This window comes from Aricia agestis, chromosome 9 (genome assembly GCF_905147365.1).
Source record: "Aricia agestis chromosome 9, ilAriAges1.1, whole genome shotgun sequence".
NCBI classification, from domain to species: domain Eukaryota; kingdom Metazoa; phylum Arthropoda; class Insecta; order Lepidoptera; family Lycaenidae; genus Aricia; species Aricia agestis.
The window spans coordinates 15,159,648-15,186,391 of NC_056414.1; the positions used below are offsets into that span (position 1 = coordinate 15,159,648).

At 38.5% G+C, this 26,744-nt stretch overlaps 2 protein-coding genes across 2 annotated transcripts in view; one reads left to right on the forward strand and one right to left on the reverse strand.

The window, feature by feature from the left end:
* The first annotated feature begins 427 nt into the window (after positions 1–427).
* On the forward strand, positions 428–22,100 carry LOC121730287 (tripeptidyl-peptidase 2). Its single transcript, XM_042119266.1, has 26 exons — positions 428–646; positions 728–859; positions 1,645–1,831; positions 2,652–2,802; positions 3,850–4,013; positions 4,466–4,709; positions 8,641–8,771; positions 9,232–9,394; positions 9,763–9,833; positions 11,104–11,243; positions 11,443–11,617; positions 11,965–12,130; positions 12,471–12,625; positions 13,269–13,447; positions 13,818–14,029; positions 14,471–14,582; positions 14,911–15,033; positions 15,435–15,590; positions 15,982–16,070; positions 16,876–17,069; positions 17,617–17,737; positions 17,979–18,051; positions 19,132–19,217; positions 20,216–20,375; positions 20,585–20,875; positions 21,416–22,100. The coding sequence occupies exons 1-25, from the start codon at positions 482–484 to the stop codon at positions 20,792–20,794; spliced, it is 3,759 nt and encodes a 1,252-aa protein (XP_041975200.1). The 5' UTR covers positions 428–481; the 3' UTR covers positions 20,795–20,875; positions 21,416–22,100.
* LOC121730298 overlaps positions 14,072–26,744 on the reverse strand; it is a 61,623-nt gene continuing 48,950 nt past the window's right edge. Inside the window, exon 7 of the transcript XR_006036090.1 lies at positions 14,072–14,084. The gene's annotated coding sequence lies outside the window, so the exon portion shown is untranslated. The remainder of the gene's footprint in view (positions 14,085–26,744) is intronic.

Consider the following 26,744-nt stretch of genomic DNA (forward strand, 5'->3'; position numbering starts at 1 on the left):
GATGTCCTCGACAAATATCAACCGAGTGTCCCATCCATAAACCTTTAATAGTATATATTATGTCTATGGTCCCATCACTATAGACCGCCATGTTTAGTTCTTGGCAATATGGCGCCGGCCACACTTTTTTGTAGTTATGTCGCCTCCATCTGTTTCCTTATTCATTGCCATCCCTAGACCCTAACTGTCATTTACTTGTCAGTTGTCAAAAAAATAATAATTGTACATGAAAAATTATAATTATTGCTCAATACCAAAATCAAGCAATAATTATAATTTTTCATGTTCCGTTCTCGTTGTTATGATATATTAATTTAAATATATATTTAAATAAATATATATATTTTTTTTTACTTTCCATACTTGACACTGGCAGAATGTTGCTAAAAAGCGATTGTTTGCCATAAATAAAAGAAGAAGAAGAAGAAGAAGAAGTCAGAAAATTGAAAACCACTGGATCACTGATGTTTAGTCATCAAAAATGGCAGACGTACCAATCGATTGTGATTTCCCCGTTTGGGGATTATTACCGAAAAAAGAAACTGGGGTTGTGGCATTTTTAAACAAATATCCTGAGTATGATGGCAGAGATACCATTATTGCAATTCTCGATTCGGGAGTGGATCCAGCCGCGGAAGGTCTGCAGGTAAAGAAATAATGGTCACGCATTGGTTAGCCAAGATTTCTTTCCTTGCAGGCTAAGATTATCTATATTATAACGCTGCAGGTCACAACCACTGGAGAAACGAAGGTTATCGAGAGGTTTGACTGCAGTGGGGCCGGCGATGTGGACACAAGCACTATTATCCGTAAAGTCGTGGATAACTGCATAACCGGTGTAACGGGCCGTAAATTAAAGGTAAGTTACACCTGTAAACATAAGATTTGTCCACGCTCACGGTCATAGTTATGTTGACATGTCAAGAGGTCACTGACTCGCATCATACTAGGTTGTAAAACCTGAGGTGATCAGCTGATGTAGTAAATACATCATGCAGCTGATGAGTGCTTCTAAACTTTGTTCCAGACTATACATTTTATACTAATTTTGAACTCTATAGTCTGTTTTAATTCATATGTAAATGAAAAAAAGACAATAGCTTTGTCCACACTGTACCTTTTTTTGTTCATCAAGGGCATGCGTTATAGCACAGTCAACATCGCATGTGAGGCATGCCCCCGGCGGTATGACACTTTTCTTTCCAACGTGAGCGGATTTTGATGCATTCAATTATTGAACAAAATTGCGTAGTGTGGACATAGCTAATCATGTTAGTGGTGTTGAATTTATTTATTGTGTGCTTTACTAAATTGGTAGCATTACTTTTTTGTAACCACCGAAAATAGCCACTCATACTTTGCTTTGCTTGCATTTATATTATCAAAATGAAGTATGTAGATGGCCGCAATAACAATAGATAAGCTATTGTGTCTGGTTTTTCCACGATCGAGATAATATTATATAAGTATTAAAGCAAAACAATGAAACAAAAAGTAAGTGAATGCTGTGTACTTTTGTTTTAGAATAAGTATACCTGTAAAGAAATAATATTGTAATCTTGTAGCAATAAGTTGTTTGTGTATCAATTTAAATAAATAAATAAAAATAAATAAAAGTAGTGTTACATAAAAATATTTTTTTAGATTCCAGAAACATGGAACAACCCATCAGGAGAATGGAGGACAGGGGTCCTTTATCCATTCAGTATCTATCCCTCAAAAGTAAAGGAGAGGATGCAAAGTTACCGAAAAGAACATCTTTGGGATCCAGGATACAAAAAAGCATTTGCCGAGGCCAGCAAACAGCTTCAGGAGTTTGAAAATGAAATAGGTAAGTAGCTTTTTTTTTTAATGAAATAAGGGCGCAAACGAGCAAACGGGTCACCTGATGGAAAGCAACTTCTGTCGCCAGTGGACACTCACAGCATCAGAAGAGCTGCAAGTGCGTTGCCGGCCTTTGAAGAGGGAATAGGGTAATAAGGGAAGGTAAGGTAGGGAAGCGAAGGGAAGGGAAGGGAATAGGATAGGCGATTGGGCTTCCGGTAAACTCAATCACTAGGTGAAACACAGCGCAAGCGCTGTTTCACGCCGGTTTTCTGTGAGAACATGGTATTTCTCCGGTCGAGCCGGCCCATTCGTGCCGAAGCATGGCTCTCCCACGTTAAAAGCTGTATAAATAGCAATAAAATCACTTTAATACTTTGTTGCAACTATTTGGTAAGTAGTAGTGAACAATGGCTGGGGTCTTCAAATAAAATACTTGATGCGCTGAATAAAAAAAAAGAATTTTTTAAAAGAAAAATTATTTGCATGACCATTTAAGTTGGTGATGGGTGGGTTGGATTTAACTCTCGCAGGAGTTATATTGCTATATTATAGTTTAGTAGTACATTATCTGTATAAAATGAACATTTTTCAAAATAAATACCTGTGTTATTTCAGGCTTCAAAATAAGTTAGTCTGTTAATGTATTTCAAAACCTTGTGCCAGTCTAAGCTATATAGTTTATTGTGGATTATTTGTTTGGATGTACTACATTGTGTTCATTCTTCACATTTTAAAAGATATAACAACTGTGATAATATTATTTAATATTTTGACACAAAATGAAAACAAGTGGCCCTAAGTGTGATTATGTTTTATAATTATAGCATCAAAAGGCTCAAGCTTAAATGCAGAAGAAAAGCTTCAAAAAGAAGAATTGGAAGCGAGAATTGAAGTGTTGCAGAATGCCGAGAAGAAGTTTTCAGATTATGGCCCCACATATGATTGTGTATTATATCATGACGGAAAAGTCTGGAGGTATGTATAACAATTAACATTGGATATCACTGATAAAGTATTAAATTATATCATCATTGGTTGACATGGATTTATCAATAGGCTACTTGACCAAATTTTTTTCTTCATGCTAATCGCTTCTTAATCATTCATTTTCACAAAAAAAAAAAACTAATATTTTAATATTTTACGCAATAGAAACCCATAAAAATGTTGATTGAAAAATATGCCTTATATTATATATGGCGCCGAAAACACTGTCCGCCATAGTGTGACGTCATACGTTTTGTATTTTATACTCATTTTATTGAACATTTTTTTTATGTGCGAGTCTAAAAGTGCCCAAAAATTATAAAATAATTAAATAAGAAATTAGAAATCATTTGTAATGTTGAAAACTTTTGGAGAAAAGTTTTGGCCATTTCATTTCCCGTCTACAATAAATGGAGATAATATAAAAAACTGATGTTTTATTTGAATTATTCAAGAAAATATATTTAAGAAATCTTTCTAGGCTTGTTCTTATTATTAATGTACAAATAAACTTACATATAACGAGCGCGATAAATAAAAGATATTAAATTAGGAGTCTGATGACGTCACATCCAAATCGGAAGTACCGCAAAAGCGTTTTCGTCAGTACAAATCCTATTTTCATAAAATCATATTTTCAAATCGACTTTATTTATCAATCATAAGCTTTTATTTGATGATAAGAGTGAAATACGGTTTCCCAGGCCAAGTTCTACTAGAAATATGCATTTGTTCAATGAAATGGAATATAATCAAGTAGCCTATTAATCAAATCAAAATATTGAATTTTAACTTTACGGAATGCTCAAAATTTGTGTATAAAGCTAAAGAAGTCTCTAACATAATTATTATAAATTGTAATATTTCAAAAGCTAGAAACCAAAATTAGTTTTGACCAGTATCATATTTTGTTAATTGTGCTACTTGTTTATTAAGATTTCATAAATTTGTATTAAATGTTTGTAAATTATTAGAATTTACAAACTTTTAATTATTTACTATAGTAACATGTAACAATTTTTATAATTGTTCCAGGGCTTGTATAGATACATCTGAATCTGGTGATTTGTCAAGTGGAGTTTTATTAGGAGAGTACAGTTTGACTCACGAGCATAGACACCTGACGCCTGTAGATGAGTTAACTGTTAGCATTAATGTACATGACGAGGGAAACACGCTGGAAGTTGTCGGCATGAGCTGTGAGTATATTGAATAACTTATTTTATTTTACTTTCCTTCATTACCTCCCTTTTGTTAAGTCCCTTTTCCCCTCTTAGAATTATGTGATGTAGGCTAACTTGTATAGACTGGATTTTTACAGTTGTCTTTCTCATTACTCTTAATTATAAGGCGAATTGAAAAGGCCACATATTCATTAAAGAAAACATAAATTTAGCTAATCAGTATTTCTTTAGATTGTGTGAAATTATTATATTTCAGTCAGTTAGCTGTGAATAAGGCCTTATGGGATTTGTTTTCTAATACATTTTTTAATCAAAAGCTTACTTACTAATAAGATCCCACATAGTCTTATACTCAAGGTTCTGATGCCCTGTTTATTAGGTATAACTTTCACGGGCATCTACAAGTGACCAAAACTTTATCTGGAAATAGACCGTTATTTTAATATGTAATAATTTATTCTCCATAGCACCTCATGGCACACACGTAGCGGCCATCGCTTCTGGCAATTTTCCCGATGAACCTGAGAAAAATGGAGTTGCTCCCGGTGCGAAGATCGTGTCCCTCTCCATCGGAGACAGTCGGCTGGGATCAATGGAAACGGGCACGAGCTTAGTTCGAGCTTGCATTAAGATCATGGAACTGTCCAAGACGAAAAAGATAGATGTAGTCAATATGAGCTATGGTGAACACGCTCACTGGTCAAATGCTGGGTAAGTTTGATTTCAACTAATCATTCACTATTTCAAAATATGAATGAATGAATATGCTTTATTGTGCTCAAAATTATACAAATGAAATATAGGAAATTCACATGAACTCAGCGGCAGCGCTAGCGATTTCTTCCAAGCAACCTCTGGCGCATGGAAACAAATTAAAAAACAGTGCAGCTTGAATTGGAATATAACTAAAACTAGAAATTAAATAAGGCTTATCATTACATTTTAATTACTTAGGAATAATCTTACACACATTACTTACACTTACACTAAATACTATTCTAAAATGTTAAATTATTTGTGAGTTACATAAGAGATCTGCACCCACTCTCAGATTTGCAATAGCCAGTTTAATAACGCCATTATGCTGTTAAGTGCTGTTTTAGTAAAAACTACTAGTGTGATTTGTTATTGGTCAGTATTGGGCCGCCATTGCTTATATAACTCCTCAAAATAATATTTTTTGTTTATTGTATTGTGACAGATATATGACATACTTACTTTTTTTGCGACCACGCGTTGCTGTGGCTAAAGTTTTTGTTATATTACATTATAGTAAACAATCTAAGAGGAACAATAAGAGAACATGAGTCACGGAGTCCACCATGCTTTTTCACAGGGATGGTATTTGTAAAAAAATATGGTGATCTCCTTATTTGACTTTCTACTACTATAACCCTTTAGTACAATGAAATTATTTACGAACAGACGAAAATGTTGATATTGGTATACAAATTCACTGGATTGAGATTAGAAGGGGAAGTACGTTGAACACAATTAATTAAAATGTTCTCACACTTGATATTAAGCAGAAATCAATAGGTACAAAATAAAAATTTATCAGATTTATTATTTTCATTTAATTTTATAACAAATATAAGTATATTACAGTATAATACAGTAAATAACATGTGACGCTTAAACTCATGAATGAGGTAGGCAAGGCAGATAGTCTTAAACTTTTAAACATTAATATCTATTTTTTTGAATTATAAATACTTTCAATTTCAATTTAATTTAACACCAATCGGTGCACAATGTTTTTGGTTAACCTGTCTTTAGCTAACACAAATAGATTCGACGGTTTCCCAACACGTGAACACGCAACATATAGTTGCCCATGAGAAAAACATGGATTTTCCAAATCTAAACCACAAATGGACATTGTTTGACCTTGAGATTTATTTATAGACGTGGCGAAAGCTAAACGAATTGGAAACTGTAGCTGTTTGAAGGGTATGGTAGAATCTGATGCTATCATCGGAATACATGGCAGCAGGACCACTTTTCCTTTAAACTTCCCAGCCAAAATGGTTGCTTCAAGAATGTTTCCGGTGATCTTTTTAATGACCAAACGCGTACCGTTACATAATTGAGGTGAATTCAAATTACGGAGGAGAATAATAGGGGAACCAATATTTAATCGAAGATTATGTGGTGGCATTCCAGGGATATCTAATGAATTTAAAAATTCAATCGGAAAATTTACACTTTCATTTTCATCAACAACAAAGACATCAGATCGCCTGGTAACAACTGTTGTATCTGGAAGTTAATTTCGTCAACATCAACGTTTTTGGCTGCCAAAATCGCCCGTTGACTAAGCCATTCATGATTCAAATAATTATTCTGTATATCCGGGAAAATACTCTGAATCAATTCATTTTTATCCTGAACAACAGTGCAAAAATTGTCTGGTAATTTAATGCATTGCGTATTTGGTTGCAGTTCTATTTTACCGTTCCCAATATCTAGTAGTTGTTCGGAAAATTTTGCAATTGTACTCGCATATTTATGGTCAATCGAAGTGTTTCAACACTTCGCCATAAGAATGATTGTTTCAAACATGCATTAATCTCATCCGCGAAAGTAGAGCGAGGTATAACCGATAAGGTCTGCCGGAAGTCACCAGACAAAAGTAAGATAGCACCACCGAAAAGTTTATTATTGCTGTTTAAATCTTGCATAGTTCTGTTTAATGCTTCAAGTGAATATTTGTGTGACATTGTGCACTCATCCCAAATTATTATAGAACTCTTCCGCAACACTGCAGCTATTCCACTATTCTTTTTGATGTTACACATTGCATCTGGTTTATTATGAACGTCCAATGGCAGCTTGAATGTTGAATGTGCTGTTCGCCCACCATCCAGTAAAGTAGCCGCAATGCCTGACGATGCTACTGCTAATGCGATTTTTTGTTGCGACCGTATTTTGGCAAGAATCAACGATATTAATAATGTCTTACCGGTTCCACCGGGTGCATCCAAGAAAAAAAAAACCGCCTTGTTCAGCAGCAACAGCCAGCATAATCCGATCATAAATCATTTTTTGTTCTTCTAATTTCTTGTTTTTCTAATGTCTGGAATTTCGGCTGAAATTATTTGATCGATTTCTTCAGGACGGATTCTATCTTTAAGCCAAACCAAAATGTGGGCATGAGGCAAACCTCACTTTTGCCACTCTATCGTATACAACCAACAACGTGTGATACAAAAAATTGAATATTTAACAATAAAATCAATTAAGGATTTCAATTTTTGTTTAAACACACGTGCAGTTAAATCATGACGATGAATGGCTTGTTGTCCTGGCAATAGTAAAGTTTGTATCTCTTCCCAATTCGGATCACATGCGAATGTAATAAATAAATCCGGTCGGCCGTAATGACGTACGTAAGTCATCGCATCTTGTATGTATTCCTGCATGTTCCGTGGATTGCCGATGTAGCTTGAAGGTAAAATGAAAGCATTACCGATGTCATTGGGATTTAAATTTCCATCGATGTTTCCAGCAACAGCATCTCGTAAGTGAATATATTCTTCCGATCGTAGTTTTGCCTGGTTGAATCGAAGGAATCGCAAGCGTTCGCTTTCGACCTTAGCATACATATCAACAATGTATTGATGGAACAGCTGACGATATCGAAGGATATAATTGTCTTGATGTTGTCTAACCATTATTCGGTGTGCGTAGTAGTTCATTGAGCTAACTTTATTATTTCTGTAATCACCTAAAAAAATTAAAATCTATACATACAGTAAGAAAGTAAATAGATAATTGTCAAATTTACCGGTATTTGGATCATACTGTTTGATATTAAGGTGATATTCATCTTGTCCTTGCCAAAATATCAATGGATATTGTAGTGCGTCATATGAACGGTGTAGATCCGAAATCGTACTGACAGTGTTGTCTCGCCGTGTAATTTTTATAGATCTTTTGTCAACTGGATCACCAACCATGATAACAGCAACCTCATCAACAGTTGGAGCGTTGAATCTACCAGAATGTTCACCTAATGGTACTCTGTCGGCTTTTATGACGATTTGATAATCGGTATCGACATATGTTAGAATCATTTGGAGTTAACAGATAATTGTGACTGTCAAATAATAACAGACAAATAATTAGCAATAAATTAAAATTGCGACTATAATTTGAGATTTAAACTATCCTATCTCTCAAGTTGGATCGAACTGCACATGGTGTGCGAATTTTATTATAATCGGTTAAGTGGTTTAGGAGTCTATTGAGGACAAACATTGTGACACGAGATTTATATATATTAAGATATCGAGTATTACACATTCCTACAAAAGGGGGCCCGCTTGCAGCAACGTGGCATGCATATGTGGCATTCAAACTAATGACCTACACTACAATGTAGATATTATACAGTAAAGACCAGTTTTCTGTTCCGATATAATTAGTTTTATTGTATAATTATAATATAATTATACAATAAAACAAATTATATCAAACAATTTTTATATATATAACATATAACATTATTATATTATAATAATGTTATATGTTATATATATAAAAATTGTATAATAATGTTATATTGTATTTTAATATATAATTTGTTTGTTGTAACAATTTGTTGGATAACTGTTTTTAATCAAGTTCTATATTACAGTCGTGTGGGTGAGCTGATCAACGCGGTGGTGAGCCGGTACCGCGTGTCGTGGGTGGTGTCGGGCGGCAACCACGGCCCCGCCCTCGCGACAGTCGGCGCGCCGCCCGATATCGCGCACCCCGTGCTTATCGGTACGATATTAACAACAACTTTTATATTTTAACATTCAGTTAATGAAGATTTTGACATGAACCTAACAAAATAAAGTTAGATAATTCTAAAATTATAAGTACAGTTCTTGCAATCTACGAGCGCGCGTAGCCTTTATTTGGAGTTGTAAACATACATTTTCGTTTGTGTGCGTAGGTACCGCGCGCTCGTAGATTGCAAGAACTATAAACAGCTCTCATACACCTACTTAACACCGATCTTAAGTGGTGATCATATCCCAAACATTATGCATAATCTTTCCTGAATCGTGCTGTCAAAGTTTCTGAGATAGTAAAAACATACAACATCTGATATAGTGTAAAACCTCCATGTATATACCATCATGTATATAGTGTAAAACCTCGTTCGGTCGGATAATTTACCTTTGCGGCCTCTATGCATATCTGATATCCTTGTATCAATATAGGCCTTATTCCACAGGTGTGGCGGCATACGTGTCGCCGGAGATGATGGTGTCGACGTACTCGCTGCGCGGCGCGGCGCCGGGATGCGCGTTCAGCTGGAGCTCGCGCGGCCCGTGCGCGGACGGCGCGCTCGGCATATCCGTGTGCGCGCCCGGCGGCGCCATAGCGTCCGTGTCCAGGTGGGGTGACCCATTAATGGCATTAATGGCTGCATAATGCCAAAAATAGGATGGGTGCCAATAACATGTTATTGGCACCCATCCTATTTTTGGCACCTTAGATTTTTTTGGTAATACTAATGATGCTAATAATAATAGGACTATTGTATTGTGTAGTGAACTCTTAAAGTGCGAAAAGTTGGGGGTTTTACCGTATGTTAAAGCCCGCTCATCGAATATACACGAAAACCAATTGCGCCAAAACACATATTATTATAATATAATAATATGTGATAATATGTGTGACCAAACTGTACATTACATGTTTAAAGTTCATCCCCCTTTTTTACTGCTTTCCCACGTAATAATTCACAACGTACGTGTTTCAGGTTCACGTTGAGGAACTCTCAACTCATGAACGGAACGTCAATGGCCGCACCGCACGTTGCGGGCGCTGTTGGTAAGTTGTAACATTATATTACAAGGTTCAAACACTTACGGATTTTGTCCCGAAGCACTTTTATTAACTTTTTTTATTGGCAAAAGAAGCAAGATACCTCCCAAGAATGATACGCGAGGCCATTGAAATTAAAAAACACCCTAATTTTAACCGCGAAGATGGTTGGGTGCTGCCATCTAGTTGGGATCCAGTGATAAATAAACTAAAGCACAAATCTAGGAAACCTCGGCTTCATGACACTGTAAGTTCGTTCTGCGTAGATCGGAACGCAAACAAAAATTGATGAATCTTCGGGTAGTTGAAGAACTTCAATAAATTGGACGCCTGTCACCTCAGTCCACCCGTGACCACGGCCGCTGTAAAGTAGCCGAAACGTCGGGATTAATAAAAGTGCTCCGCGACAAAATCCGTAAGTGTTTGAACCTTGTAATATAATGAGTGATACTCGCGTAAACCTAAGAAATCATTAAGTTGTAACATTTGATATGTTGTTAATACTAACTGACATATGACACACCAAAAAGTTAATATACCTAGCGGAATAGAGCAACAATCTCGAGCTGTCAAACGTAACCAAAATTGGTTTTCATCTGTGTGAAAAATATGTGTACGTATACACTTACACAAGCATGATTGAACATGAATTCTATGAGATTAAATTGTCAACTTGCGACACGTGCCGACTGGACGTCAAAAAAAGAAAGCTGCTGTCATGTATCACACGTCTCTTTTTAGCACGCAGTGTTACTGATAGTGACATCTCTCTTGCTCAGGCCCTTGTTTTTCTATTCCGCTAGGTATATTAACTTTATGTGACACACACATACCTTAAAGTCACTTTTTCATTTGCATAAGGAAAAGGAAAGATTGGATTTTTTAATATTTTGAAACAAGTAGGCTCTAAAAGTTTGGGATCTTTTATGTGTAAAATAGATAAAAAGTACTTTTTATCTGTTTTACACATAAAAAGTAATCTACTTTTTATCTGTTTACAGTTGCGATGGGATATTGTTATGCGTACAAATCCCTGGGCAACATAAACTAATATAGCCTTTAAACTAAACCATATCTTCATACTAATATTATAAATTTATTTATTTATTTATTCGGCTGACTGTCTGTTGTGGCCACAGACAGAAAATCCATGTTAATGTTTAATAATACCTTAAGGATAATTTTATCATAAATATATGCAGTGACGGCGACAACGAAAACGAGCATGGAAAGGCAATATCTAGCAACCTATAAATGATTTAATTTATCCTTACAGCTGCCCTAGTATCCGGTCTGAAGGCGAAGGGTCTGCAGTATTCTCCTTTCTCCATCAAGCGCGGGTTGGAGAACTCTGCCACATACCTGAGTAGCGTGGAGCCCTGGGCCCAGGGCTGCGGCCTGCTTAATATACAGAAGGTACTTCATATTTGGTCTTTAACTGATCGCGCCGTATGCATCGTACGCGTCGAACGTACACGAAATGCGGCGCGTACGGTGCGGACGAATGTGCAAGGTTTCACATCATTTACAAAGAATTCTAACATTCTAACGCAACCTCTCTGATAGTATAACTTCTCTTTTATATATAATATTTGAAACAATTAAACAATTCCAGGCGTTCGATCTACTCACCACATACCACAGTGAGCCCGAGCGGGACGTGACATTCAGCGTGCAGTGTATGGGAAACAAGAAAGGAATACTACTGATGCCGAAAAATAATGAAACATACCAGGAGATACCTATCACTGTTGAACCGCAGTTCCTACAGGATTCTGATGATGAACAAAGTGAGTTGTATTAATTACTAGCTGTCCCGGCAAACATTGTTTTACCATATAAAGTATTTCCGATTTCGCCCATCATTTTATTGAAGTGACTAAATAAGTATGGCACCATGTGACTAAGGGATATTATATGGATTCATTTTTACTAGGGTTCCGTACCCAAACGGTAAAAAACGGGACCCTGTTTCTAAGACTTCGTTGTCTGTCTGTCCGTCTGTCTGTTGTGGCTTACTTTTGCCCTATAACGGTACGGAAAAGTCTGTCAATTCTATGCACATATCTTTTTGTGTTGCGGACAAAGTTTAGTTTTGAACGGCTCATTTAAACTTATCTTAACGTGCCCGTTACAGATGTGGGAGTGATAGCGGCTCAGATCAACTTCAACATGCGCCTGGCGCTGGCGTGCGGCGCGGCGTGGGTTTGCGCGCCCGCGCACGCGGAACTGTCGCACGCGCCGCGCGCGCTCGCGCTGCGTGTTAACTTAGCTGCGTTGCCGCCGGGGCCGCACTTTGCGAGGTAATTTGGCAAAGCGCTAGACGGCTTTCCTAAAGGGTTCTGTAACTGGTAATCGGCGTGCAATTAACTACAGCCACATAGTTATGGAACCCTATAAAAACATCTCTCTTGGTCTTGATAAATTTTGAAGTGCGAAAATAAATAGTTCTTGGAAAACTGTTCCAGCCAAAGTTTTCAAATCATCAATATTAAAAAAAAATCATGTAACGACTTATTGAAGTTTGACATTAACGTAAAATCTCCCAATATATCGAAGGTCAGTGGAAATGACCTCCAAAAAACTCCAAAGGCAAAATTTGTAGCTTACAATGCCATGTCTATCATACGTCTATGATTACAGCGTGAACGCGTACGACGTGCGATGTATCGAGAAGGGGCCGGTGCTGCGGGTGCCCATCACCGTGCTACAGCCGCAGCCGCTGCCCGCCACGCCGCAGCTGCACGAGACTGATATCACGTTCCGCCCCGCTGATATGCGCCGCCATATTGTTGTCGGTGAGTTGGACAACAGTAATCGATATTATAGACGTGCGATGTGTCGAGAAGGGGCCGGTGCTGCGCGTGCGCATCACAGTGCTACAGCCGCAGCTGCTGCCCGCCACGCCGCAGCTGCACGAGACAACATATCACGTTCCGCCCCGCTGATATGCGCCGCCATATTGTTGTCGGTGAGTTGGACAACAGTAATCGATATTATAGACGTGCGATGTATCGACAACGGGCCGGTGCTGCGCGTGCGCATCACAGTGCTACAGCCGCAGCCGCTGCCCGCTACGCCGCAGCTGCACGAGACAACATATCACGTTCCGCCCCGCTGATATGCGCCGCTATATTGTCGGTAAGTTGGACAACAGTAGTCGATATTATAGACGTGTGATGTATCGAGAAGGGGCCGGTACTGCGCGTGCGTATCACAGTGCTACAGCCGCAGCCGCTGCCCGCCACGCCGCAGCTCCACGAGACTGATATCACGTTCCGCCCCGCTGATATGCGCCGCCATATCGTTGTCGATGAGTTGGACAACAGTAATCGATAGTATAGACGTGCGATGTATCGAGAAGGGGCCGGTGCTGCGCGTGCCCATCACCGTGCTACAGCCATCATCCACTAATTTTATCACCAACATGTATTGTTTCAGTGCCGGACCGTGCGACATGGGGTACTCTCACCATACGCTACCGCGGCGGCGAGGCGGGTGCGCGGTTCCTTGTGCACGCCATGCAGCTCCAGCCGCGCCGTTCGTGCCGAGCGCTAGACACTAACAAGATGCTCGCGTTAGACCGAGATGCGCCCACGCAGATGCATTTCAGATTGGTTGTGAGTATTATATTATACTGCAGTTACTATATTTTTTGTTATTTTAGTTCGTTGCGCAGTAGCATTATATAAGTTTTGCCTGATCAGTCCTTGTGTGTATACTTTGATAAGTAACTTAATATTTTCATATCAAATGCTTTTTGGTCGAATTAAACTTCATGCAGTAGTATTTGTGTGTTCAAATCCTGCTAAGATACGACCTTCTAGAATATGTTCATAATATATGCCATTAGCAAACCACAATGCTGTTGGGAAAGCGAACCACTCCATTACTCCACACTAGACACAAATAAAATCACTGCCTTGTATTGCAACTCCAAGAGGTCGTATCCACATCTAAACCAGTTAACATAAATCATACTCTATACAGGGAGGTTTAACATTGGAAGTGGCAATAACGAAGTACTGGGCGAACGCGGGCGAGGTGCAAGTCGACTATACCATCGACTTCAACGGCCTCCATCCGGACTGCGACGCGCTGCACCTGAGCGCCACGTCGCTGGGCTGCGTGCACGTCACGGCGCTGCGTACGCAAGACATGCTGCCAAGCATCACGCTGAAGTTCATTGACCCCGTGTACAGGTAAATTAAACATTATACAAACTACTTTTAGTACCAACAGTGATATTTTATTAACCTTACGCCATTATTGATATGTATATTATAGTCTTGTAGTATATAAGTATACTTTGTTTGTAATATTTATTGTGGATTGTTTTGTACCATTTGTCAAAATTATTTGTAACCTTGTACATTCTATTTCTTTTGTTTTTTATCGTTGTAATGTCTTGTGGTGTATTGGAATGGTAAAAAAGGGGAGTAAACGTTTATTTATTTATCAAAAGACATAACGGACATACCTACGTTATTTGCTTTGGTTATGTTCATTGTTTAATATCTATTAGATGGGATTGACAAAATCTGTCTAAATTACGTAGGTACGCTGTCTGCCTATGAACAAAATTTCTCTGATAGCACTCGTATATTAAGGATTGATTGCAGTTTCATATATCTTTGTTTCAGACCGACGGAATCAAAACTGAGCCCACTTACAGCGCGCGACATAATCCCACCGAGCCGGCAAATATACCAGCTGATCAACACATACACTTTTACAATTACAAAGGCGACAGAGGTATGTCTTTATTAGTATGTAGTAGTAAGAGGTATGTCTTTATAAGTCACACTGCGGGCGTGACCGCCATAGTATGATAGTTAACGCCGAACCCCTATTATAACATATTTTATATAAATCAAAAAAATATAAATAGTAGCTTGTCCACGTTTCAGAAAAAAGTGTCTGCCTGTCTATGACGTCTTTACGTCCAAATATCTGAACCAATTTCGTTAAAATTGATATGGTGATACTTTAAGTCCCGAAGAAGGACATAGGATACTATTTATCCCGCAAAAAGTATAGTTTCAGCGATTAGCGGTGAAAAATGTTATTTTTGAATTTTCAGGTGTCGCCGCTAGTGCCCATGCTGTGTGAGATGCTGTACGAGTCTGAGTACGAGTCGCAGATGTGGATGTTATACAACAGCAGCAAGCATTTACTGGCTGTCGGCGACGCTTACCCGTCAAAGGTACATATAATGTCTTCACAATGCGAAAGCAATGTAATTGTTTATCTTATTTACTTATGTATTTATTTATAATATTGTCATTCAGTCCAGAAAACAAAACAGTAAATGGCATAGTCAATGATAGTGTTTAAGCCGTGGACCATACACAACGGGGACAGCATGGTTAAAACCCGTGCGTTTTTACCGCAGACTAATTATTTACTTATTATTATCAAACAACTTTCTGTCGCGTCTGTACACTACACGACAGCGACGCGACGCGACACGAGAAGTGTTGCGTCGCGCCGGTGCATCGTAATGTCGCTTAGTGCAGTCACGCCTTAAAGGTTTGATATCTTGGCGTTTTGTTCAATGATACAAAGTATAAGCGGGGTTGATATTATAACGACTTTTTATTTCAGTACTCGATAAAGCTGGAGAAGGGCGAATACACACTGCGACTGAACGTGCGACACGACGTGCGCGCACAGCTGGAGCGCCTCGCCGACTTGCCGGTGGTCGTGCAGCAGCGACTGCCGCAACCGCTCGCGCTCGACGTCTACGCCGAACAACACCTCGTGAGTACACGCCGCAGCTGAACTGAGCACACACTGCGGCACGATGTGCGCGCGAAACTGAAGTGAATGCTTCTTTTCTCAGCCCCCGAATTATGTAACTTTGATGAACATTGTCACAATTGTGACGTTTGTCCTTATTAAAACACAATTTATAAAATTGTTATGTCAAAATTTCGATGTTTTTACTTTTAAAATTGATATTTAAAAAGTTTTTACGTCAAAATTGTGACCAAGTTAATAATAAGCAAGGAAGTTCGTGTTCATCGAAGTTACATAGGGAACATAAATAACTCAAATTTTAAAATTATGTTTTCCGTTTGAAGTTCCTCGCTCAATACTCACTACTACAACGCTCATTAGTCAATATTAATGCTGTAAATTATGTTTTCAGGCCCTAACTGGCGGTAAGAAGTTCTCATCGGTGACGCTACAGAGCGGCGCGGTGCAGCCTTTCTTCGTCGCGCCGCTACCCGCCGACAAGTCAGTAGAGCAGTGGAGTCTTTTTTAAGGTTCCGTAGTACTATAAGGGACCCTTTGTTTCGCTCTGTCCTTCTGTTCGTCTGTCCGGTCTTCTGGCTTTTATTAATTGTAATGTTTATATCATTTCTTACGTCGCGCGTCGCGTCGGAGAGTTTCATATGATACGATTAAAATACATTTGCTGTAGGGATATTAAAAACCGTTTTAAGTATTCATTTCATATGTTTCAAGTATCTTGTTGTGGTTGCAAAGAAAAATACATTATCTGTAAAATTTTTAACTTTTAAAAATTTATAAATACAGTCAGAAAGAAAGACAGAATGGCATATAAGTCTGAGCTATAGGGCTCCGTTTTAATAAACTTTGTACGGAATCCTATCACATTTATAAATAAAGAAGTCACTTGAACTTCTGAACCGATGATATAACAGAGATATAAGTATTATCGAAAAAAATTATTCATAGGCAGATAGCGGATTTCTTCGGCATTTGATCGAGGAAGGGTCAGTTCAGACCGCAACGTGACGTGTACTCATTTCTAAATTTGTATTGATTGAAAGATTTCAATTGCGTGAGACGTCGTGCAAATCTGTCATATCCATACAGAAATGCATCTACGCGTCGCGATGCGGTCTGAATTTACCCTTATTCAATGTTCTGTGATCTGTCGGATGGGTTTGACAAAACGCGACGAAAATTACGCAGGTCCCCCATCTGACTAGGAATCAACTTCTCTGAGGTACATACTGTGGTACTTGGTAGCGTTGCCTAAACATCTAATTTCATATATTTTATTTCCGGTTAGGATCAGCCGGCCTACAGTGGGCGTAACTTTATCCGGGTGGGCGGGGCTATCGCGCGACGAGGCGCTGCGGCGCGTGTGCGGGCGCGCGGTGCGGTACACGCCGTGCGAGGCGCCGCGACGCCGCAACGACCGCGATCGCGACGAGTACGCCGACGCGTACCGAGACCTCGTTGTTAACTGGCTGCCTAAATTAGGTAAGTTTGGCGTTTATATTTTTTCAAGTGAAACTTCTTTAGGCGCGTTGAGAGTATGATCATGGCGATACCGTCACGTAGTAAGGCGACGATCTTGACGTAAGTTTTACTTCTGACACGCGTGCTCGGCACACACGCTCTTTTTTTTTAATGAAAGAAACGAAGATTTGTGGAATTATCCTCATTGATGACTAAAGTATGTGCTAATAAATCGGTTTGGTAAGCAATGGACAAACATCCTATATATTTTTTTAGTGACACCGAAGTCTCTGTAATTTTTACGTCCTTTGGGTACAGATTCTTAAAGACATGAATAAGAATTGCGGCAGAAGTGTTACTATGCTCATCATTTATTATAATCCAATACGCGGCGCATCTGCCATGATGCCTTTGTAGCGATACGACATTAAAATTTTACTCTCAACGCCGCTAACGAAGTTCTAGAATCTAGGCACAAAATATAAAATATGAAAATTTGTGTAAAACTCTGTGCCTCGTAATTATGATTTATAGTTATTAATTTTTAATGTCACCTGTTATATTGCAGAAGGAGAGAAGCTGGAGCAACTATACGAAGAGGCGTGCGAACGCTGGACGGAACCCGTCGCGGCCGCCGCAATACATACCGCCTACCTGCAGGCGCTAGACTCGCCCACCGACCATAAGAAGTAAGTGTACCTGCGTTCCTTCCCTAGTGATGTCAAGATGACCATTTGAGTTACATATAAAATTTATAAACTACTGCTTGAACTTAATTAGAGTTTTCATATCAACAACTAAGCAACTATGTAACATCACTAATAGTCGGTGGTGTCGTTTTGATCAAAAGATCATTTCACGAGTTTGCCTATCTAGCATAGAATGTAATTGAACAAAAATATTTTTTTCAAATAAATATTTTGTTTACAGACTACCTCATGCCGACAAGGCGCCGGTCGTGACTGTGGCGTGGTGCGAGCAACTTATCGCCATTGCCGACAAGGTAAACGTATTTAGAAATTGCTTATCAGTTGGCGGCAATAATTAATTATTATTGGTCGAAGATTTGCGCCAAAAATTTGCGAAATGACAACCGTAAATACCCTAGCGCAGGGCTTCCCAAAATTATTTGTTCTGTGACGCCCTTGGGACTTTGCCATTTCTTTACGACGCCCCTCAACCCAGCCCCCAAAAACACTTTCTAATTTTAGAACTAGCTTACCCAACATAGGTTATCACAAAACACTATTTAGACATTTATATTGTTATTATACGTGGGAGAGCCATGCTTCGGCACGAATGGACTGGCTCGACCGGAGAAATACCACGTTCTCACAGAAAACCGGCGTGAAACAGCGCTTGCGCTGTGTTTCGCCGAGTGAGTGAGTTTACTGGAGGCCCAATCCTCTACCCTATTCCCTTCCCATCCTTACCCTCCCCTATTAGCCTATTCCCTCTTAAAGGCCGGCAACGCACCTGCAGCTTTTCTGCGAGTGTCCATGGGCGACGAAAGTTGCTTTCCATCAGGTGACCCGTTTGCTCGTTTGCCCCCTTATTTCATAAAAAAAAAGAATTAGGAAATAAGGACCAAATTAAAAACACGAGCATAAGCCAGCAAGGCTGGCTCAAGTGAAGGATGTGCTTGCTTTTCTGAGCATAGCTTCTGAAAGCGGGGATATAGACTGCCCGGGATGTATGAAAGACATAATGGGCGAGGCGTTTACTCGATTTGGTTGTGTTGATATGCGACGCCCTTGAGACAATGTTGTGACGCCCCGGCGATGCACAGTTTGGGAAGCCCTGCCCTAGCGGGTTTTTTATTACGGTTCCGTACCCAAAGGGTAAAAATGGGACCCTATTGCTGAGACCTTGATGTGATTTTTGAAATTTTTTCAATTATTTTCTTACACTCCAGGGCCTCTATCATGAGCTCTTAAATCCATTCACTTTACGTCCTTATACAGTAAGTATAAGGACGTAAAGTGAATGGATTTAAGAGCTCATGATAGAGGCCCAGTATTGTTATCATTATTCTCAAGATAATGTTTGATTTGTCGGATATAAAATAAACCTTTTGTGACAGGTAATAAAGGCGATAGACCAGGAGAAGCTGCTGGCGTACATCGGCATGAAAAATGATACGCGGCCAGACGCTAACAAAATTAAACAGTAAGTGTTTTTTAATAAAATAAGGGGGCAAACAACCAAGCGGGTCACCTGATAAAAAGCAACTACCGTCGCCCATGGACACTCGCATCATTAGAAGAGCTGCAGGTGCATTGCCTTTTAAGAGGGAATACACTCTCTTCTTGAAGGTTTGCAGGTCGTATTGGTCCGGAAATACTGTAACGTTGTGGTCTGAATTAACCCTTAGCCTTACCAGCAGGTAAGGCTAAGGGTTAATTCAGACCACAACGTGACATATAGATGCATTTCTAAACTTGTATGGATTTGACAGAAGACGTCTCACGCAAGTACTTTAGAAGTGCATCTGCGCGTCACGTCGCAGACTGATTTGACCCTTACTTGCCTTCATTAAGGCCAGACACACACTTTATGGCTAGTTGTTTCGTACTTGGCGTATAATTTTACACCTTCGTATTTATAATATTATGAGTAGACGTTGCTCACAACTCCGGTGCGCAGTAAATCGTTTATCGTAGAAGCCGTACATTTTGCCGCGATAAAAACTGTACTTTCCACGCTTCTCAAGTATCTATCCCTAACATGTTTCAGCATGAGGTAACAGGCAGAAAAACAGACGCATACAATTTAGCATTAATGATGTAAGGCTGCGTTTCCACTGAAGCGGAGCGGAGCTTAGCGGTGCCGAATTGACCAATCACCATGCTCGAAATCTTCGCTCCGCTTCGCTGTCATTCCGCTGTAATAGCAAGTTGGTCAATTCGGGCACCGATAAGCTCCGCTCCGCTTCAGTGGAAACGCAGCCATATACTATACTTGGCGAAACATGGCGGTAGCGGTCATTGACTCCCTGTCAAAAACTTGTCATTCCCTTAGTTCCAACCGCGATTGACAATGAAGTGTCAGTTGTTCCTAATCCATTGTCAATCACGGCTTTAAATAATATAGAAAATGAAAAGTTTTCGACCAAAAAAAGGAATACATAGATATAAGATAACTTTTATGACCATCTCAATTTACAGAGAGCAAGAAAAACAGAAGGGCTACTTGATAGAAGCATTATGTCGACGCGGCACGGCGCTGTGTCGGCTGCGCGCGCTGGCAGGCGGCGGCGGCGCCAACACGAAGATCACCGAAAACCTCAACGACTTGCTGCAGCTGGCCGATATTACTGACTGCAAGGTATTGCATTTTGGGGCTATGGTTGAGTGTGAATTTCTGTCACTTCTCACTTCTCAGTTACAGTTTCCGCTCCTTAGTCCTTGATAAAGACGGAAACTATAAGGAAAAAAAAAAAATTCTACGAATAACAAACGTAGTTGTTTCAGTTCATATCTAATTTCTAAACAACATATCATTTAGAGAAAATAAAAATAAGATTAAAATTTCAGGTGATACCATACGGCATCTGGCATACGTTCACGGTAGGCCAGTGGGGTCGCGCCGCCAAGCTGCTTACACGATTGCTAGAAGAAAAACCTTCGAAGGAGGCCGAGATTAGATTAGCTGAGGCGTACGACCAGTTAGGTTGGGAAACACTGGCTAAGGTGATAAGGGCAGCGCTGCCCATCAAATACCCTGCCAGCTATCGCAAGTTCTGAGACTTAAATACGTAAGAAGAGGTGTCCATACTAAATATGCGAAAGTCTGTCAAGTATTCACGCTTTTAATAGGTATGGAGTCTACGAGTAATAAAAACTAAGGAAAAGTTACTCCGTCAAAAAACATGCTCTACAATACTTGTAATCTCAAAAATGTGTACCTTAGCTACACATTTCAATACATTTGCAATATTTAGGTGGCCTTGAGCGGTATTATGCTAAGTACTCACATGCGGTTTTACTCGATAGTTTTACTCCAAATCGTGTAATAATTACTGTGTGGACTGCAAAACTGACAGCTCGAAGGCTCGCATCGAGCCGGCTTGATGGAATTAAATATATCGATTTAGAATAAAACTATCGAGTAATGCTGTATGTGTGGACGAAAGCCCGAGCCGCGGGTTTTGCTCGACGTTATTGCACGATCGAGCAATGCTTAATGTGTGGACGAAAGCCCGAGCCGCGGGTTTTGCTCGACGTAATTGCTCGATAGAGCAAAACCGTATGTAAGTACTTAGCATAAGGCTGACGTTACATGGCAGTTCGTAAGGCACCAAATTTAAAACGGTAATAGTATGGGAGTTACGTTTACTTAGTTTTGTTTATTCGTAGTATGGGGAATTGAGTCGAGGTGAAATATAGGATAGTTTTTATAGCGCAAAATGTATAATACCCGCGTGATAAATGTTGCATGCAACGTCTAGTTAGCAATAACTTTGTTGTCGCGACTCTAAGGTGAATGGATAATTTAAAAAGTTGAGAGTTAGCCTATTTAGCTGACGTATTGCTTAAAATGCATGCATTTTTGTTTTATACAATTGACGACTTAAAGAACCTATAATGCTCAGGGTAAATAACTTTTGTCCCATAAGTTTTTTATTTTTTTAAATACTACTAATTCGGCTCTTTGCATACCGACGCCGCGGCTAACGATCTACTGTCTCATACGACATACAGTAATGCGATATGTTGCATCTCGCTCTAAAGCTTTTTCGCGTCGGTGTGCAAACCGCGGAAGTCAGAAATAAAAAAGGCAAACGCCAAGTGTTCAATTTAAATAAATACCTTAGAATAATTATTATTGTACTATAATATATTAGATATGCCCTAAATGATGTAAAGATGCACTTACATTGACCACAAATATGTATTGAATTAAATGTTTTTGCGATTGCTATGTGACAACGGCAGCAAACATCAATGGGAAAATCATATGCAAATACAGTATAAAGCAATAAGGAGCAATTCCGAACAACTAGACAATATTCATATACTAGTAAATCAGTCAATAATAAATAAAATACTATTAAAAAACCCGATTGCAAAAAAAACATGTTTTAAACGGAATCGATAAAATACTTCAACCTAATTTTTCGTCTATTTTAAATCAAAAGAATTTGCAGTCGGGTTTTTCAATAGTAAAATATTTTTTTAACTTTTTTATTTATTCGAGTTTTGGTGCAGACTTGGTCAAATTGAATTATTGCCAATATTCGACTATTCGATTGTATTGATTAAAAATATTGAAAATTTATAAATGGCTTAATTAATAAAATTATTGTAATTGTTCCTCATTAAATTTAAATACAGATTATGTATAATTTGAAATTTCATTTTAATTCCCATTATAGATACTTGAACATTCTATGTATACTTATACTTTTTAACCAGCCAATACGAGGGCTGCTATTTATGTATCCGGAATTAAAAAAAGAAACAAACATATATCATTTAATATGGTTTTATTGCTTTTCAAAATATTCGCCGCGATGATCGACACACTTTTGCATACGCTGGAACCAATTTTCATAGCACTTTTTCCATTCTGATTGAGGTATCTCCAAAACGTGCATTTTGAACGCATCAACAGCCTCTTCGCGGCTCGAAAAACGTTGACCACGTAATTTGTTCTTCGCGTATGGAAATAAAAAGAAATCGTTAGGTGCCAAATCAGGGCTGTACGGCGGATGACCAGTCAATTCGATCTTTTGACCCTCCAAAAACTGAGTTGTTTCAGCTGAGGTGTGACAGCTAGCATTGTCGTGATGTAATATGATTCTGCGTTGTCGGTTGTCCTTTCTTATTTCTTCAAAGACTTCTGGTAAACAAATGGTCGTATACCATTCAAAATTAACCGTTTTACGATTCTCTAATGGCACTGTAGCCACATGTCCATTAATTCCAAAAAAACAGGCGAGCATTTGCTTCAAAGTACTTTTTGCACGAGTAACTTTTGTTGGTTTCGGCTCATCTTGGAACACCCACACCGTTGACTGTTGTTTAGTTTCGGGGTCATATGCATAGATCCAAGATTCATCACCTGTGTAGATATTATAAACGGCTTTTGACGTACCACGTTTGTATTTTTTTATAATTTTTTTGCACCAATCGACACGAGCCCGTTTTTGATCGATTGTCAAGTTGTGCGGAATCCAACGCGAACATATTTTTTTTTACAGCCAAATGTTCGTGTAATATCTTATGTATGCTCGTCATACTTATGCCTAAGGACGCCTCTATCTCGCGATATGTAACATGACGATCACGCATTATTAGTTCCCGCACAGCATCTATATTTTGTGGGACAACAGCTGTTTTTGGGCGACCTTCTTTATTTTCATCCGTGAGCATAGACCGCCCACGATTAAACTCACTGTACCAGTGATAAACAGTGGTTTTTGATGGTGCTTCATCTCCAAAAGTTGCGGTGAGTTGAATAAAGCACTGTTGTTGATTTAGCCCACGCCGAAAATCGTAGTAAATCATTGCACGAAAATGTTCACGCGTTAAATCCATGGCAAATGAAGACACGCAATTTTCAAAATGACGCCACAATGGAAAAATAATTGACAGTCACATGAAACAAAATGTATTCTTCAACCAAAGAGTTCTATTTTCAAATGTTGTAATTACTTTTTAAATATTGTTCTTGTAAGTGGCCAGTTCCGGATACATAAATAGCAGCCCTCGTATTTATCAGCATGGAAACTGCAAGTTCCGCGAGCATTCACCTGTAATGTAACATTATAGATTCGTTTGAGCATTGCATTACACGTGTAATGTAACATTAAAGATTCGACTTTGAGCATTATAGTACAATACTAGTTGATGTTACAAGTTGTATCAAAATATTACACACTATATCATTACAAGGTGCGCATTGTAATGCTCGACCCTGTAACGTTACATTATAAGCAAATGCTCCCGGTGAGGGAGCACCTTTATGGCTTAGGGCGTTCGCTGCGTTAAGGGAGCGACTAACCCAAAATTTTCGATTTTATAATTCATTTTTATACTTGAAAATAAGCCCTCAATCGTTTCATTTTCTAAAATTACATACTAGGTACATTATATTTTCAAGAATTCGATCTGAGCAAAAACACGATATCTCAAAATTGTCTCGATAGAAAAAAATCACAAAGATGCATCTAATTTTCACGAATTTTTCATTTATTGTCATAACCGTGCATTGAACTAAGTTAATATTTTAACACTTTGTGTAAAATTATATCATTGAGAAACCGACTAAGCGGATTTTTTAAATGTTGTATGTTACGAGTTATTGAGAAAAAAATAATTTGGCGTTATCGCCAAATTAGTTTTTGACGCGGATTTATATCCGCGTCGTCCCTTTTCACCTGGCATATGAAAGACGGGCGTGAGTGTTAAGAGAGAAGGACGATGTTTGTTTTTTTTTTGGGTTAGTCGCCCTCTTAAGCGTGCGCCCGGCGCGGCCACCCGCGAGGCGTGCTTGTTTCATGTCATCCCATAGTGCAGCGCTGCGTTGAGTGGGTCAGCCGTCGCACGATTACTATGGCGAGCGCACGGCGCAGGTGCCCGCTCAACGCGACGCAGCGAACGCCCTTATAAATTCAAGGAACCACATTAGATATAAGTTATTTATAAATGGTTAAAATTATATAAACGTGACGTAAACAAGAACTTGTGTAAGAACCAGCAATTAACGACATTGTGTCTGTAAAATTTGCGCTGAATGTTTTTAAACAATTTGGGTGGATAATTAAAAAAAAAATCAATTAAGAATAGTTTATTACCATTTATAATCTACTAATACTATGTTATAATTAAAAATATAAATATTTTAATTAATTAAATATAAGAATTATACTGAATTAGTATACTTTTTTCACATCGCTGTATTTACATGAATACCACACTCAAACCATTCTGCAACAGTACTGATATTTTTATGGAAATTACTATCTTTTTTCCCAAGCGCCAATACGAATTGTTTACTGCATACACAATATTTTATACAGAGGGCTTACTAAGCACAAAAAATAATACAATAATCATGACGTTATCAAATGAAAACAAGAAATATACAGCTCGACAAGGCTTTAAATAAACGTGGCGAAAAAAGGAACTAACGCTGCCACCATACAAAAACGTCATTTTTGACAGTTCTCCTTTACGAGCAGCGCCCCCACCCACGCCTTGTCGCACGGCACTTTCTTCATTTTCATGAAATGTTCATTCGACACGTCAGGAATAAAAGTTAATTGTTGATGCTTTTCATTCTTATGCTGACACTTCACGTCATGGCTATTCGTATTTAATATTGGCTATTTGTCGCATTTGGCAAAATTATTGACGTATAAACAAACAAGCAAATAAAGGCAAATAGGGCCTTCCACACATGGACGTCAAATACCAAACTTTTACTTGATTTTGTTTACTTGCCTATTTGATCCTTTTGATGTGCGTCAAAAACCGACAAAGGTACCAAACGACGGATATTTGGTATTGGTCATATTTATCAAATAGGCAAATAAGGCCAATACTTTGTCAAACATACCGTCTACACATGGTGATTGTTTGGCGAATACATCAAATACGCAAATACAAATAGCCAGTGAAGTGCCAGCATTAGACCCAGCACGAACAATTGCCAAAGAAATTTTAAAATGGGTATGAAATGAAAATTGTATAGATGAGGTCATAATTTTGATTCTACTTTCATTCGTCACAATAATAGCATAAAGCGCTTTGAATACTTTGTCAATTGTTTGTTTTTCTGATACATGTTTTGTGTCGAAACTAGAAATGTATGTCTTAATACTGTACAAAAATCAATAAACCACAACAATTAAAACATTCTTCTATAATATAAAATAAGTTTTATATTATTCAACTAATAAGCATAATATTACATTGTAATTAATAAAGATCAAACAAATTTTAAAATGGACGGAAAAACGTAAAATATAATGAACAAAAAATTAATCATACTTAAATATAATTTCAATATTTTTTGCACATGTATTGCGTATACCGATTAATTTTTTTAATGGTAGGGTCAAATACTGCTATCATAATATCATTATGCTATCTACTAAGTGTAAAGATGATCGCACATTTATCAGCATGCACGCGCCGAACGCGCCGCATTTTATGTCATTAGAATTCGTTGTATGAAATGATGTGAAACCTCGCACATTCGTCCGCAAGGCCGGCGCACCGTACGCGCCGCATTTCGTGTTCGATACATTCGACGCGTACGGTGCTGACAAATGTGCGATCAAGTTTAGTTACCATTTTTACCGCAAGGACGTTTAGTACAACAAAGACAAACAATAAATATTAGTTTGCAGTTAGGCGACTTTTTCGATAGCATACAAATTCTAGAAATCTCACACAATACTTAATATTGATTGATCTACTTTTTTAAAGATTTTACAGTAAAAATGCAAACTTGAAATTAAATAATATTTTTAATGTCAACTTTATGTCAATAGCCCTCTTATGAATAGGATATATTACTGCAATGTTTCGACGCTAGACTGCAGCACCAGCAAACACAGTAAACATAACGTTTTGTTCGACGTTTGACAACGTTTGTCAATATTCTGATGTCGTGCGTGCAACATGTCGGATTTTACTGTATGCGCTAGTAGTGCCCTCTGCTCTGACCTTTGCGTATAGTCTG